The 14,182-nt window shown below is 34.8% G+C and overlaps 1 protein-coding gene and 1 long non-coding RNA gene across 2 annotated transcripts in view; one reads left to right on the forward strand and one right to left on the reverse strand.

Moving 5' to 3' along the window:
• Positions 1-8,500, reverse strand: part of LOC133533553 (speract receptor-like) — a 63,834-nt gene extending 55,334 nt beyond the window's left edge. The window contains exon 1 of the mRNA XM_061872545.1: positions 8,278-8,500. Within this exon, the coding sequence (XP_061728529.1) occupies positions 8,278-8,298 (21 nt within the window). The 5' untranslated portion in view covers positions 8,299-8,500. The remainder of the gene's footprint in view (positions 1-8,277) is intronic.
• Positions 1-14,182, forward strand: part of LOC133533554 (uncharacterized) — a 146,654-nt gene that overhangs the window by 17,307 nt on the left and 115,165 nt on the right. The gene's annotated exons all lie outside the window — the stretch shown is intronic.

Here is a 14,182-nt window from a genome sequence, read left to right on the forward strand (position 1 = left end):
TCTCGGTTTGCACGAATGACGCAATGGGATACTCTCACCAAGATTTTTTGTTGAAAAAAAAGTTTTATCCTCGTTGTGATTATGAACCGTGCAATATTACGAATTTTAAGCAGTTTATATAGACGCTGAAAATAACATGAGAAGGGTACATATTCATCGTATACATATAGGTATATAGGTACACAGTTGTTTAATTTTACTGAGATTCATCCCTGGGTGACCAATGAACTTGCGAAAATGGATTGTTTCGAATTTAAATTATCTATTTATCTTGATTTTCTCTCCTTCATATTGTACCTAGATTTCATTATAATCGTTAGAGGTGTTTTTGAAAACTGATTCATAAATATTCCTCATATTATTAAATACCATATAATACGTATGTGTCTATAGGAAATATTCCTGTAGGATACAAAGTAATTTCACTGTAGATGTGTCAATAAAAATATCTAAAAAGCCTCTTAAAAGAAAATAAATGAATTGTTTATAAACAGGTAAGAAAACATCGTGACTGCGCACGAAGTGAGTGACAATCTGTTTGTAGATGCTCGGCCCACATTAGATGGGAGGGCGCATTTTGTACAATGCGGTAAAAATAGCTTAGTGGGAGATATTTATGAATCTATGACCGGGTTAAAACAGCGGGGAACGTAAATAGGGTTTCATGTTCATTAAAATGTTGCACTACACTTAGATTGCAGTTCCATATAAATTGGGAATTTATGCAATTTAGTAGGTACCGTTTACAGCACAAGATGCTAATGTTACCGCTTCAGACCTATAAATATAAATTTGTAACTCTGCTATAAAATCTAGCGCGCTCAGTTAATTCTGTTGCTGACAGTACCTAATCCATTGCATATCGCTATTTTGTTGCCAAGAGTATAATTCAATCGGTAGGAGGTTCTTATTAATAAGTACACAACATACATAAGTAGTTAAGTTTTAAATAGTAGGTAAATGTAAAAGTATAGTTCGTGTCATCCAAGATGTCGCGCAGATTTGTCTAATCTAACCTTTAATAACATGAAAACACGAGTCAAGGCAGCGGTCTTCGTAAATGACACGATCTATAACTGTAACTTGTATAAAATGAATTCATGGAAAATTGTATACACATGTCATTTCAAATTTGTGTCACATCAGCAAACATTTACTTGAAACTTCTTGTACTTACTTAATTAATTTAGTCATAAGTAAGTTACTACACGTTAACAACTTTATCCACCTAATCTATATGTCAAGGGTATATAACATTAATTAACCGATAACCACGTCAGTATTAGGTAAACGTGTTAAACTGAGCTGTGAATAATTATGTCGCTCCTTAATTAAATCTCGGTTTTCCTATTAGTCAACCAATATTGAAATCCGTCAGCAGCGGCGGGCTAATTGGTTTCTTGGTAATAAATATCAGTGATCAACTACAGGCCTTTGGTCAAAGCAAAGGTTCGGAAATAGGTAATTAGCTGAAATGCTTTGGTGTTGGAAATTATTGGTTAATTGCTATTAAGCATGTCAGGTACGCGTTATCATTTGTTTACAGCGCCTGTAAAGTTTAAATACCTACTTCAAACAGTACCCCTAGTGTAAATAAATTCGATTTCGAAACGTGACGTACGCGTTTACGTTTAGTCTCATTTTGTATTGGATTTAGAAAGAGCGCGCCAAGCGGGACGTTTTGGAAACTCAAAATCCTATACAAAATGAGACTTAACGCAAACGCGTTCGTCACGTTATGATGTCGATAAAATTTACACTAGGGGTACAGAACTCTAATCATTGATGTCTATTGTCTATCTATGCATATCCACGTTTTTTTATGCAATAGAAATTTCAGGTCCAATCCTCGCGAAGTGTACGGCCGGCTGGATCCGTACCTCAGGTCCTATAGCTCTCATGAATTTGTGACACTGGGATGTTGTTACATTATAATGGATGATGATGATGGTGATGTATGTGAAAATGTTTTGGAGGATGGGCAGTATACTAGAATACTAGATGAGATGTACTTATATGCCGTTGAACTTTTTTGGACTGTTGATTATAGTGCTGGATAGTTTGCACATCCGCGTCATAATTATCCATTGGAGACATTAGTTTTCTATTGTTGAATTGACCCTAGTTGAAGACTCGGATGCATAGGTTTTTAAAGAGAACATGTTCTGTCGTGGCAAGCATCCATATAATAGGTCGATAGTCATAAGGCCGTATGTGATGTTACAGAAACTTGGTATGTATAACAAAATTGTTCTTCGTTTCGCCTGTATAGTAAAAATCTTAATGATTTTCGTTTATACGAATTATTACCTTTAGCTAAGAAGAGTTTATATGAAAGGATATATATATTTTCAATTTGCGCTATTGGATTCAGTTGGGGTTTATTTCAATACAACAGTATTATCAACCATCCGCGAACTATCGAGGTACGAGTACTGCGAGAAATAAAATTTATTGACTCCAGGTTACTGGTATTCGTAAAGTATGCCATTGAGATTAAATAGAAGAAATACCCCGTTCGAATGTAAATAAGGAGTGGATGTAATTTTCCAATAACCGAATAGGTCGATAAGAGTATTCGCGATAGTGCCGCGAGCTGGCATTGACATAGTTGGCGTGTCGCGGCGTCACAGCGTCAATGGCCTAGCCGCACGCGCACCTTCACAACAATACTCGACACATGGATTATGTTTAAAAAAATATACTTATATAATAACATGAATAATAAGTGAAGTTAAATGAGGTTAAAATAACTCTTGTTTCCCACGTAGTGACACATTTTCAGAGTTGAGCATTTTTTCTTACAGCCGATGAAAGGAAAGCCACATTAGTCCGCGGCTTGCGATAGAATATTTTGGGCGCGCCGTTACTGACAGTTGCTGAGTATTGTCAATACGTATTTCAGCTCGTAGAGATATAAAAACTGATGATAAAGTTTAATTTTATCCACATGAGTGGCAAAGTAATTTGATGCAAATTTTAAGTTATTTCCTCGTGTTGGCTGGTAGAATTTTTAGTTTGAACGATAAATTTTTAATAGCGCTCATTTTTATTTGATTTGTTATATTCTAATATTTTACAATATTTTCCTTGCGGTCGTATGGTGAAAAATGGTATACTTTACTCGGTGGCAAAGTTTAACCCATGCGCCTTGAAACCCTCGCAACGCTCAAGATCCATAGACATAGACATAGAAAAGTTTTATTTAACATTACAAATATCGCATTGGTACATTTGAACATAAAATCTTAAAACTACTAAAACAATTTAATACTAAGATGCGTTACAGCGTGATGTTAAAAAGGAGCTCGACACAGCATAAAGTTGCAGTAAATGAACTGCAACGCTGGTTTTCAGTTGGACCCTAGTAATAAAAACAAAACAAGAAAACACATTTCAAAACAAAAACATTAAGACAAAACATTAGGAAAAGGAAGAGAAGAAAAAGTTAGATGGGTGTGTACGAGTATGTGTATATGTGACGAAACGGAGTGCAATTTATAAAATTATTTGTGTACCTACTGTGTAGTTTTTGTATGTGCTTTAGTTTGTGTACAATATCATATTAGAGTATTTTAATAAAGCATTTTTTTTTTGTATATATAAGTTAGGATAGGATATATAGTTGAGTGTGAATTTGTATTTATTAAGAATATAAGTAATGAATGAATTATGTTTGGCTGGGCTATTATAAGAGATAAGAAGGTATGGGCTCTACAGCCAAGAGGTAGTGCATTTTGAATATGTAGAAGGTGTCGCTTAAGCCGTATTTTAAAACTGTTAAGACTATTAAAAATCTGTAATGATCCCACCTTTTGAACCGCTCGTGGTTTAATTTTGAATCTTTCCCTTGCTCGGGCATTAATATCAGGACGAAGCGTTACACAACAACTTGGTTTTTGGTGGTTCCGTCGGCTAGCTACAGAATTAGTTGAACCAAAATTGAAGTCGCCTGCCCGACGACTGTCCTATTGAATTGAGCAGAATATTAATTCTATATCTGATTTTCTTGTTCGACTGCACAAGACGTGCTTTATTGCAATTCAGTTGGACTACTTATTGCGCTGACGTTATTCTCTGACGGTAAGAAGGTGCTCACTTTAGGAACTATGACTAAGTTTATTAGGTTATCGAGACTAGTAACGAATAGTTAATCAACTTCGTAATCAGTGAAATGGAATCTAGTTGCAGGAGAATATCTGATCTACTCTAGCTAAATTTCGTTACTTACCTCTCTATCACTCCTACATATTCGAGCCACAGAGAAGCAGATAACGAAATTTCAATCTTTACAGTAAACGCTCAACCTAAGCTCTCATATGTTTTAGACCCTTAATCTGCCATTGAAATCAAAATGATATCGTAATAGTGGTACGTTCCTAAGTCATAATGATATCATATATGTCGTGTTACTTCCCTAACTAGATTTGGCCCATAGTACGTATATGTAGAGGTACATATGTCTTATGTATGTCTTCGAATGTATAAGAGGGTTTGAGAACTTGGGTATTGAACTCATTGGTAAGAGCCGGGGTTTTAACCCACGATCTTTAGTTGGACGCGACACTTGTGATGTACCTATATATCATGTAAATTCTGTATTATCATGTTGTGATCGCAGAATAGCATTATTCAATTCATTAATATTCCTATCCAGTATTGCAGGTACCGTGTTGATGGCGCGATCGCCCGCATCACCGAACAATGAGCCCTGCGCCCGCGCTACCTTCGCGCTAGATACATGCTAATGTAACGATGGATTAGCCAACCATCGAATCCAGTATACCTAGAAGTATCTAGTATTTTACCCCACCACGCATAATAATAAATGGCCAGTGGAATACTAGTTTGTGTTTGGAATTTTCTGAGCGAAAATGCGGTAAACTATTATATGAGCATATATTCCATTAGCATATCAAATTATATGAGCGTTACATATACACGTGGTTTTAAGTGATATTAAAATTTAAAAAAAAGCGTTGTGTTTCCGAGGGAGTAACGCTAAATCTGGCGCAAAATAAGGGAAAGTAGTGAGTTGTAAAAAAATGCAAAAAGAGGGTCAAAGGTTAAGCAAAGGCACAGCACAGGCATATTTTATACCATAATTATTAAATCGAATGGGACAGTGATACCCTTATTTACTCTATAAAAATAACTGTATTACATTCGTATTGTTTTTTACTAAAACTTTTTATTGTCCCGTAGTCGACTAGGAACCCTTATACATACTCGTAGTTCTGCCACGTCCGTCTGTCTATTCGCGGCTTTGGTGGTCGTTAGAGCTAGGGAGCTGCAATTCGGCATAGATACGAGTATTTAAGTCAGCTATACTGACAATCTCCCTTTTTTTCGCTTTAACCCTTTCGTGTGGGGTGTCATTGGATAGGTCCTTCAAATCTAATAGGGAACTTCAAGAACCATTTTTCGATAAACATAAAATTTACGGAAATAATTGCTCTGAAAAAATAATAATAATTGTGTCCACCCTCCTTCTAACTTTTAAACCATGGGTCCAAAAATATGAAAAACAATCGTGAATGTACCTAAAGCTTAGTAATGACTTTCAAGAAACAATAACGAACATGATCGGTTCGGTTATAAGCCATTATTGAGTTTGAAAAGTCTTCCCTTCTTAGCAAATGTGCTAAGACTCCCTTTAACTTGTTATGTACAAGATACCTACTAATAGCCCCCGTTCAAGGCCTATTCTGACGGACGGGTAGCTACTGTTCCCTCATTTTATCGCCAAACTTTTTGCCGAAAACAAGCAGGAAATTATTCATTGAACAATCGAATCCCATATTTTTGTTAGTCAATGCGGAAAGAGTAGAGTCGTAGGATGTTTGAGCTCCCTTACATTCCACGACTCTTCTCTTTCCGCACAAACTTTACAATTAATTATGTTTCTTTGATTATTCATTTCATAGAAACATACTTTGCAATATAATCAAAAGTCAGAATATTAATTCAAAGTTTTTAAATAAACAAAAGAACTGTACTGTAAAATTATTATTTTCTGTGAAACAAAAATCAACAGAAAAATCGTCGACAAAACAAAGGTAAACCGCAAACCGTCGTATTTACTGATACCTCACAATGTGACTACATGTTAGATGCATAAAGTCTCAAGTCACTGCCAATCACAAAATCGCAATTGATTTGAGAAGACACAAAATTTGAGAACCAAACGTATAGAAAAAGACGGATGTGAAAATAATGCTTTATATTATTATTATTATATATTAATATTATATTATAGGACATTATTACACAAATTGACTAAGTCTCACAGTAAGCTCAATAAAGCTTGTATTGAGGGTACTTAGACAACGATATATATAATATATAAATACTTAAATACATAGAAAACACCCACGTTCCACGTTCCACGTTTATGCTTCACGAAAATAAGGAATATCATGAAATCCGACCTTATGCACTTTTGTTTCTCAAAAACGAACAATAATAGAAATACCAGAGTCAGTTTGTTAGAAGATACAAGTTACTTAAAGATACAAGTTAATTTATAATTTCTTACTCTTAATGTTAAAATGTCATTTTGGTCAGATGTTCACATCCGACGTTATGGAATTCGTGTTGAGATATTTAAAAAATATATACTACTGGTTAAAGAGATACCAGGTGAATGCATTATATCTGCAAATGAAGTTTTTGCTCGTGGTTATGTTGATACCCGAGAAAGCGAATTATTCCAAAATTGAACCAAGAGCGTTGCGAGGGTTACAATTTTCACCATACCAGCTCGAAAGGCTCTCTTGATTGTTCAAAAACTAATGAGAAGGTTTCATTTTATCCACATGTGGGGCAAAGTAATTTGATGCAAATATTTGAGTTGTTTCCTTATGTTGGTTGGAAGAATTGACTTTTAAATGATTAATTTGAATGACATATATTTTATGATGTGGACACGGACAGATAGTTTTCCTAGCGTTGGAGTGGTGACCAATTTAGTATTTCATTCGATGGCAATAGTTAAACTCCTCATCAGTTTTTGAATAATCAGGAGAGCCTGTACGAGTTGGTGTGGTGAAAATATAATTATTAGCGTATTTTTTTACATGCTGCAGATTTAGATGGTCTGGCGTCCGGCAACGGTATTACTTATTTAAGTAAGGTATTATATATGGCTAGTAGGATTTATCAGAGTTCGATTGCCGATTCCGAGATTATCGTCTTATAATTCCCATCGCCGCCGCCGCTTACAAGAAATGGGGGTACAATTAGCAATAATAGTAGACAGTGGATAAAACTACGCGCCAGAATTATGTTCTTAACATCTACAGTAGGGCTAAGATGGTCGGCTCTTTGTCATTTGTCACTATACCTGTCACGTTCTAACAAGTATGTAAGTGCGAAAGTGACGGGCATAGTGACAGGTGACAAAAATGGAACCATGAAATCGATTTTTAACTTGAATAAAGTGACGCAATTATTTTTGGGTTTTATTACCTGTACCCCTAGTGTAAATAAATTCGATTTTGAAACGTGACGTACGCGTTTGCGTTTAGTCTCATTTTGTATTGGATTTAGAAAGAGCGCGCCAAGCGGGACGTTTTGGAAACTCAAAATCCTATACAAAATGAGACTTAACGCAAACGCGTTCGTCACGTTATGATGTCGATCAAATTTACACTAGGGGTACAGTTAAATAGTAAAAACGTGTAGTTACACGGAAAAAATATGACGACATCCTTATATGTCAAATGGAAGGAAAAACGTTTAGGACGAGGAAAATTAAATAATATATGAGTGTGAAAACTAAAGGAAAAGAGAGGGATACCGAGATAATCCCCAATCTAAACCTAATGGAAAGACAACGGTTCGGTAGTTTATGCCGGATAACCAATACCAACAAAATTGTCCAATAAAATATTGGGAAGGAGTTTTATTTATCAAATTGTGTGGGTAACACTACTCTAATCTTAAGGTACGTAACTAAATATTATAAAGGGAAATAAGTTAAATATTTATTGTTTTTTTTACCTTTAACCTATAGTCAGATACAATATACGTTTAGTGTGGTGTAAGTATTGTTATTGGAATTAATTTTATCATTTCTGATATGTACTTTATTTCCATTATCAATATTGCATAGCCTATTATTGACCCGGAAGTGCTACGAGTGCTACGTGCCGTAGCACTAGAACTATCGGTAAAGGACGTCCCAACATCCTCGCTTCCTCATTTGCATCATTTCAGTTACCATCATTCTTTTAATAAATAGTTACAACATAAATAACTAAAAGTTACACATACGTTTATCCAGTGCCCATTCATGATGTCACACGAACTTTCACTTCACAACAAATTCCATACAATCCTTTAAACTAAGTCATTACAAGTGTCGATCTATTTTCCGCAGAGTTTCGCCATCCGGTAAAGTTTTCCCGCTAGGCGGCGGGCGCGCGCGTTCATCCGGCGGCGAGTGCAGACTGGCGGAGCGGCGTGACAACAGTCTTTGACATCTCCCTCCTGACTCATTCGACGATCGCTCACATTTTACTCACTTGTCGAGAACATAGGCTCTACGATGCTTGGATTAAACGTATGGTCGCTTAACATTTTTTTAGTATTTTTTAACATAGACCGCTTACAGTACCTAATTACATACATGCAAAATAGTTACACTGACGACCGAAAGTGGGAGGAAATCGGCTTAAAAGATTTAAATACAAACAAGAAGACACCATCAAAAACACACGTACTATGTAAGGGCAGCAAGCTCAACAAATCTGAAAGAATACCGACGCTACAATAGTAATAAATAATGATAAGTAATAAATAGTTGTGTTCAGATATTTAAGAGCGTCTTGTTCCCTGCTGATTATCGTAGTTTTTCGGCGGTGACAGCTGCAATCTAAATGTACCTATTTTTTTAAAGGGTAAACTTAATATATAAGGAAAGCCTTATTTATTCAAAATAAAGATTTTCGACCGAAAGTGGGAGGAAATCGGCTTAAAAGATTTAAATACAAACAAGAAGACACCATCAAAAACACACGTACTATGTAAGGGCAGCAAGCTCAACAAATCTGAAAGAATACCGACGCTACAATAGTAATAAATAATGATAAGTAATAAATAGTTGTGTTCAGATATTTAAGAGCGTCTTGTTCCCTGCTGATTATCGTAGTTTTTCGGCGGTGACAGCTGCAATCTAAATGTACCTATTTTTTTAAAGGGTTAACTTAATATATAAGGAAAGCCTTATTTATTCAAAATAAAGATTTTGTTCAGGAACTCCCTTAAAGTAGTATTGCTATTATTATTCCACAACTTCCCGAAGACTGATAGTCCGACAGACATATAGATTTTATTTTTGTTTTATTAAGAGGGGGCTACTTAATGTATAAATGCAGTTTTTATATTGAAATTTTACACGTTTTAATCAAGGGCAAATGCCATTAAAAATCACTATAAAACAAGAGAGTTTAAACCGTAAAATATTAAAGTTGGCTAAATAGAAAGAAAAATCACGAAAACATGTCTAAGTTACATCTAATTTCAATTATTTGTCGTTGCATAATGTACAAATTTTAGTATATATTTTTTTTACAAAAAAAGTAACCGACTTCAAAAAGGATAAAACAAAATATTATCCGTTTTTATGCGTTACCAACTATGTGTGATATGTTTGAAGTCGCCAAGTCAAATAGTAACAATACCGGTCAAAAATAATCAGCTCTCTATGTCTATAAAATCACATCACATATTAGCCACGCAATCGACAAATCTTCCCTCGCAAGTCACGCGCAGCGCGCCGTATACTGTGTTCCTTTCTAATTTGGTCGCTTTACGCACCCTCTTAATATAATGTCTAAAACGACTCATGAGTGGTGTAGATCGAGGACTAGATCAGTGACATTTTATAACTATAGATAGGTGATATTCAAACATAAGCACAAAAAATATACTACCATATTTATTTCTATAACTACCTACATCTGTTATTTTTGATTAAGTAATTTTCGCATTCCATACATCTTAGTCATACACATTAGCTCTTTCACTTTCCGTGAGCGGGAACCCGTTAGCACGTGCACATATCTCGCTTGTCCAGGTGCGATAAAGGCAACTAGTACAATTTGTCACAAGGTATGCGTCAATTTTCGAACGCTTATAACCTATCTTGCCTAATCATTAGACTAGACTAGACATTTTTTATTTCATCAATTCGCATGCCTGCTGGCATGAATGAGTTACATAAGCATAGTGAGTGGTCAAGGCAAACGTGCTCTTGTTATAGGCACCGCTTATCGGTACGTTTAACTTTAATGTTATAAGGTTGCGTACTTTGTTACCGTTTGACACAAAATAAGTCTACCAGAAACCACAATATAGAATGTGTTACATTGATCGCGTTTTCGTAGCAGTTATGGTTACTCAGACAATCTTTATCTATAAGGTTATGAGAAACACTGGGGCAAGAGAAACAATAAAGGTTAGAGATACTTCAAGATATTATTAAAAAATAATAATTATCATATTAAAGATAAAGCTATATGCATAAAGAAAATTAATTAAAAATACTTACGTAGAAGTAGAAGGACTTTCATCATATTGTTTCTCTCGCCCGAGCAAAATAAACTATGTTTCTGTTACCCAATCTGACCTTATCTACATGTGTGTTCCGCTTAAAAACTGCGATTTATCGAAGGAGATCCTAACTGTGAATTCTCATTGCTTGCAGTTCAAATTATAACGGTGGGAGTCGTCGAAAATCACATTTATGCCTCGGGCACGTAAAAAGCTCCGAGCGAATTATTCGTCGCTAACGATGGTAGCGTGAACAGCCTCAAAATATAAGTTTAATACGTCAATTCCCACGATCGAGATATTAAGTCAGAAAAATTGGATCTGCCTTCCGCCATCGACAGTTTGCCTGAATAATCTAAGCAGCTCAAAATTATTATTATATATAAAAAAATACTTTAAGGTCACTTACCAATCTCAATTCTGATTGTTAAGTTGTTTGATTTCCAACATAAAATTCACTGACTTTTTTGATGTACGTACAGACCATTTCAATTTCCGCTTGTCGAACGAAGCGAAAATCCAGATTGAAAAACCTCAATACTAGCGTGATTTGCTGGGTTTCCCATATTCGGTATGGAATTGGTAACACCTACTAAACTGAAAGTAGTTAGTAACGTGTTCTGGTTATGACAGAATTTGTTCCGCAAAACTTTTTCTACCTGCAGCCTACCCTATTTACTAAGAATTTTCATGAAAAGTAGGTAGGGTAGGTAGGGATACCTTATTAGATTACATAAACATTAGGTACCTAATAAACGTTAAATTAAGAGAGCTAAATTGTATTATTGAAAACGGCTAAGATGACTTCCAGAGATAAGCTAGAGCAAATATTACTATCCTCTCTGTTATATGTATGTAGGTACAAGTAGAATAACGCGTTCGATTGTTTATTATTGCATGAAATTATGACATTGCAATGTATGGATGCCTTACTATTGCTTTTAAAGTCATGAGATATATGTATACAGGATGGTTTTACTGACAGTTGATATTAACGATATGGTCATTTAAAGTTAATTGCGCTCTTTATGCACCCTAACTGACTTTGTATATACATAAATACACTTTAAAGACTTCTATGCGTGCGAAGTTGCGGGCAGGGGCTAGTTGTGTTCATAAATACCAACTGAGAAATTTAAGTTAAGTATTTTAATTTTTTAACTATGTTCTCGTTTCTAAAAATGTACACGGCCATAATGCGGATATTCAAGATCCAAGAAAAATATATTGCAGGTAGATAATGAATATTTATGAGGAAAGTGGGAACCTCTTCACTTCCGTAGTTGGATAAATTGTCTATTTGCCATCAACATTTTGAAAGGCAATTTTAATTAAGGAAAAGGGTGATTCTCAAATCGAGCATACCAACGTTCTATTGCTGCGTTTGAAACATTGATTAGAATAAGTATAGTTACATAAATTCTTACGATTATAGGTATCCTTTTTGCTAATACGTTCCTATTATTAGGAGCATAATTAAATCTTGAAGCTTGCAAAAGCTCTCGTTTCAGAAGTAGGTAGGTATCACGAAGTGAACTCAAATTAGATTTGACACTCCTTGGGCTCCCAAATTAAAGGTTCACCTTTTGATAATCAAGACACCTTTCTTCTGATCAAAAGACGGCCTCGGGTCGTTAGGTATCTTCATTGAGTTTTCCTGTTGATAGATTATACAATTTATGTATGAGTACAATTTATATTTTGTCCATAGTTTGAAATAAGTAATCCATTCTGCCCTATTAGGTATACTTAAATCCCTTTAGAAAACGTTTAGTTTATTACGTTACTTACGGTAGATTCCCTTAAGGGTTTTATTATTTTGGTACTTATAAAACAATTTGTATTTTGTAATGTAATTAAGGGACTAAATACTTAGCGTCTATACTAATTGGGATCTTTATCTTAAATAAATTTTATTTTGCCATGTAATTAAGTACTGAAGTTAAGGACCTGTTTTCTATGCTTATCTTTCTTAATTTCTTTTCTTTCTTTTTAATAGTCATTTAATCTTATCAACTGAGCTCATTCCAAAAACTTCAGAAGAGGAAGGAATAGCCATAATCATTAATCATGTCTTTATCAGCATTGCTCTAAGATGCTTGAGGCTTGGAACCCATTAATCTGAGATTACAGCAAGTTTCTGATGTCAGTTATCTGACCTTTAATAGATATTGCAAGACGAACCCACAATACGGGAAACCGACAAGCTGAACTTTTTATTGCTATTGGTAATCTTGTTTATTTATTACCTCTTCAGTTATTAAGATCGATATCAGACGATTTCAAGAGTCTACCTCTACTCTACTTACCTACCCAATTTGAAAAGAAAATTTCCCTCATAAATTTACTTAGGGCCTGGTGAAATTAAAAATTGCTGGGAAGTTATTGACGCAGTTATTGTCAATGAAATATGGACGTCGATTACCATAATCATTAGATCTAGGCACCTAGTCTTAAATTGCATTACCTATACCTATAGGCATATGCCTAAGTAGATATATACCCGTGTTTTTATTGAATTCCGTTAACTTCAGGGTATCGGTAAGTACCTTTAAGGAAACTAAATGTTATAGTTAATTTGAAAAAAAAAAAAATTTTTTTTTGCTATTTTTTTAGTATTTTTACAAAAAGTAATTAAATGTTGCATTTAGCGTTGTTGTAACACGGGCATTACATCTAACTCCACCAAACAATTGAAAACTGTGACATATCAATGTCATTTCGAACATCAATCGTCCGAGATCGTACTTTACGTTTAGGAGCAAATGTATGAACTCGTACTGAATACTAATCAATATGTAAACAGGCCCTAAGGCAAGTGTACAAGCTCGTAAGGGTCTTATAAAATAAAAATTAAATATTGATCATCTCCGAAATGGAGTTAAGTAGAATACCAGTGTCTTTGAGAAAGTTACTTAATTTAAGCTCAGAGATGCACCCTTGAAATTAACGGAAGTCAAAAACAAAAACACACATATACTTCCCGACCGGCGTCACATTGCGTGTTTAATTTCTCTATAGGAAAGAGATTATATTAGAACTTTGTCATTTGCACAACTCACAAGAAGTACCTACATTTGCTCATTAAACAAAATGGTTATGTTGTAGTGTTAATTTTTTATAGTACCTAGTTTTATGGCGCAAAAGTCGCTTCTAAGTAAGTATATAGATAATAATATTTATTAATATGGTTATATAACAATCTGTTCAAACGTAATGTAAATAAGACGTGTCATTTAGAACTGGCTGTACCAAACTTGTTTACCTACTTACATGCAGTTTCTAGGTAGTGTTTCAAAGAGCTTTCTGTAACTCGGAACCATGCAAGGAGTAAGTTTAATTCATCTGATTAAAGCCTTCCAGGCTTCGTCGCTTGCCGTGTTGGGGCATATTCCTACATACATCTACCACTGACTTACATAGGTACAAGAGTGAGTTGACTTAGACGTCCTAATAGAGTTAAAGTTGTTAACAGTAAAGTTTCTATTTGCTTAGTTTTGGTTTATTTTTCCTTAAATTCCCACTGGAAACGCTTGAACAACGTGATTTCTAATAGATAATATCAGGTTCAAGTCATTGTTTTAAACTATGATGATGGAAATGTGCTTCATCAGAAGTCGTAACG

The sequence above is a fragment of the Cydia pomonella genome, unplaced genomic scaffold (genome assembly GCF_033807575.1).
Source record: "Cydia pomonella isolate Wapato2018A unplaced genomic scaffold, ilCydPomo1 PGA_scaffold_178, whole genome shotgun sequence".
NCBI classification, from domain to species: domain Eukaryota; kingdom Metazoa; phylum Arthropoda; class Insecta; order Lepidoptera; family Tortricidae; genus Cydia; species Cydia pomonella.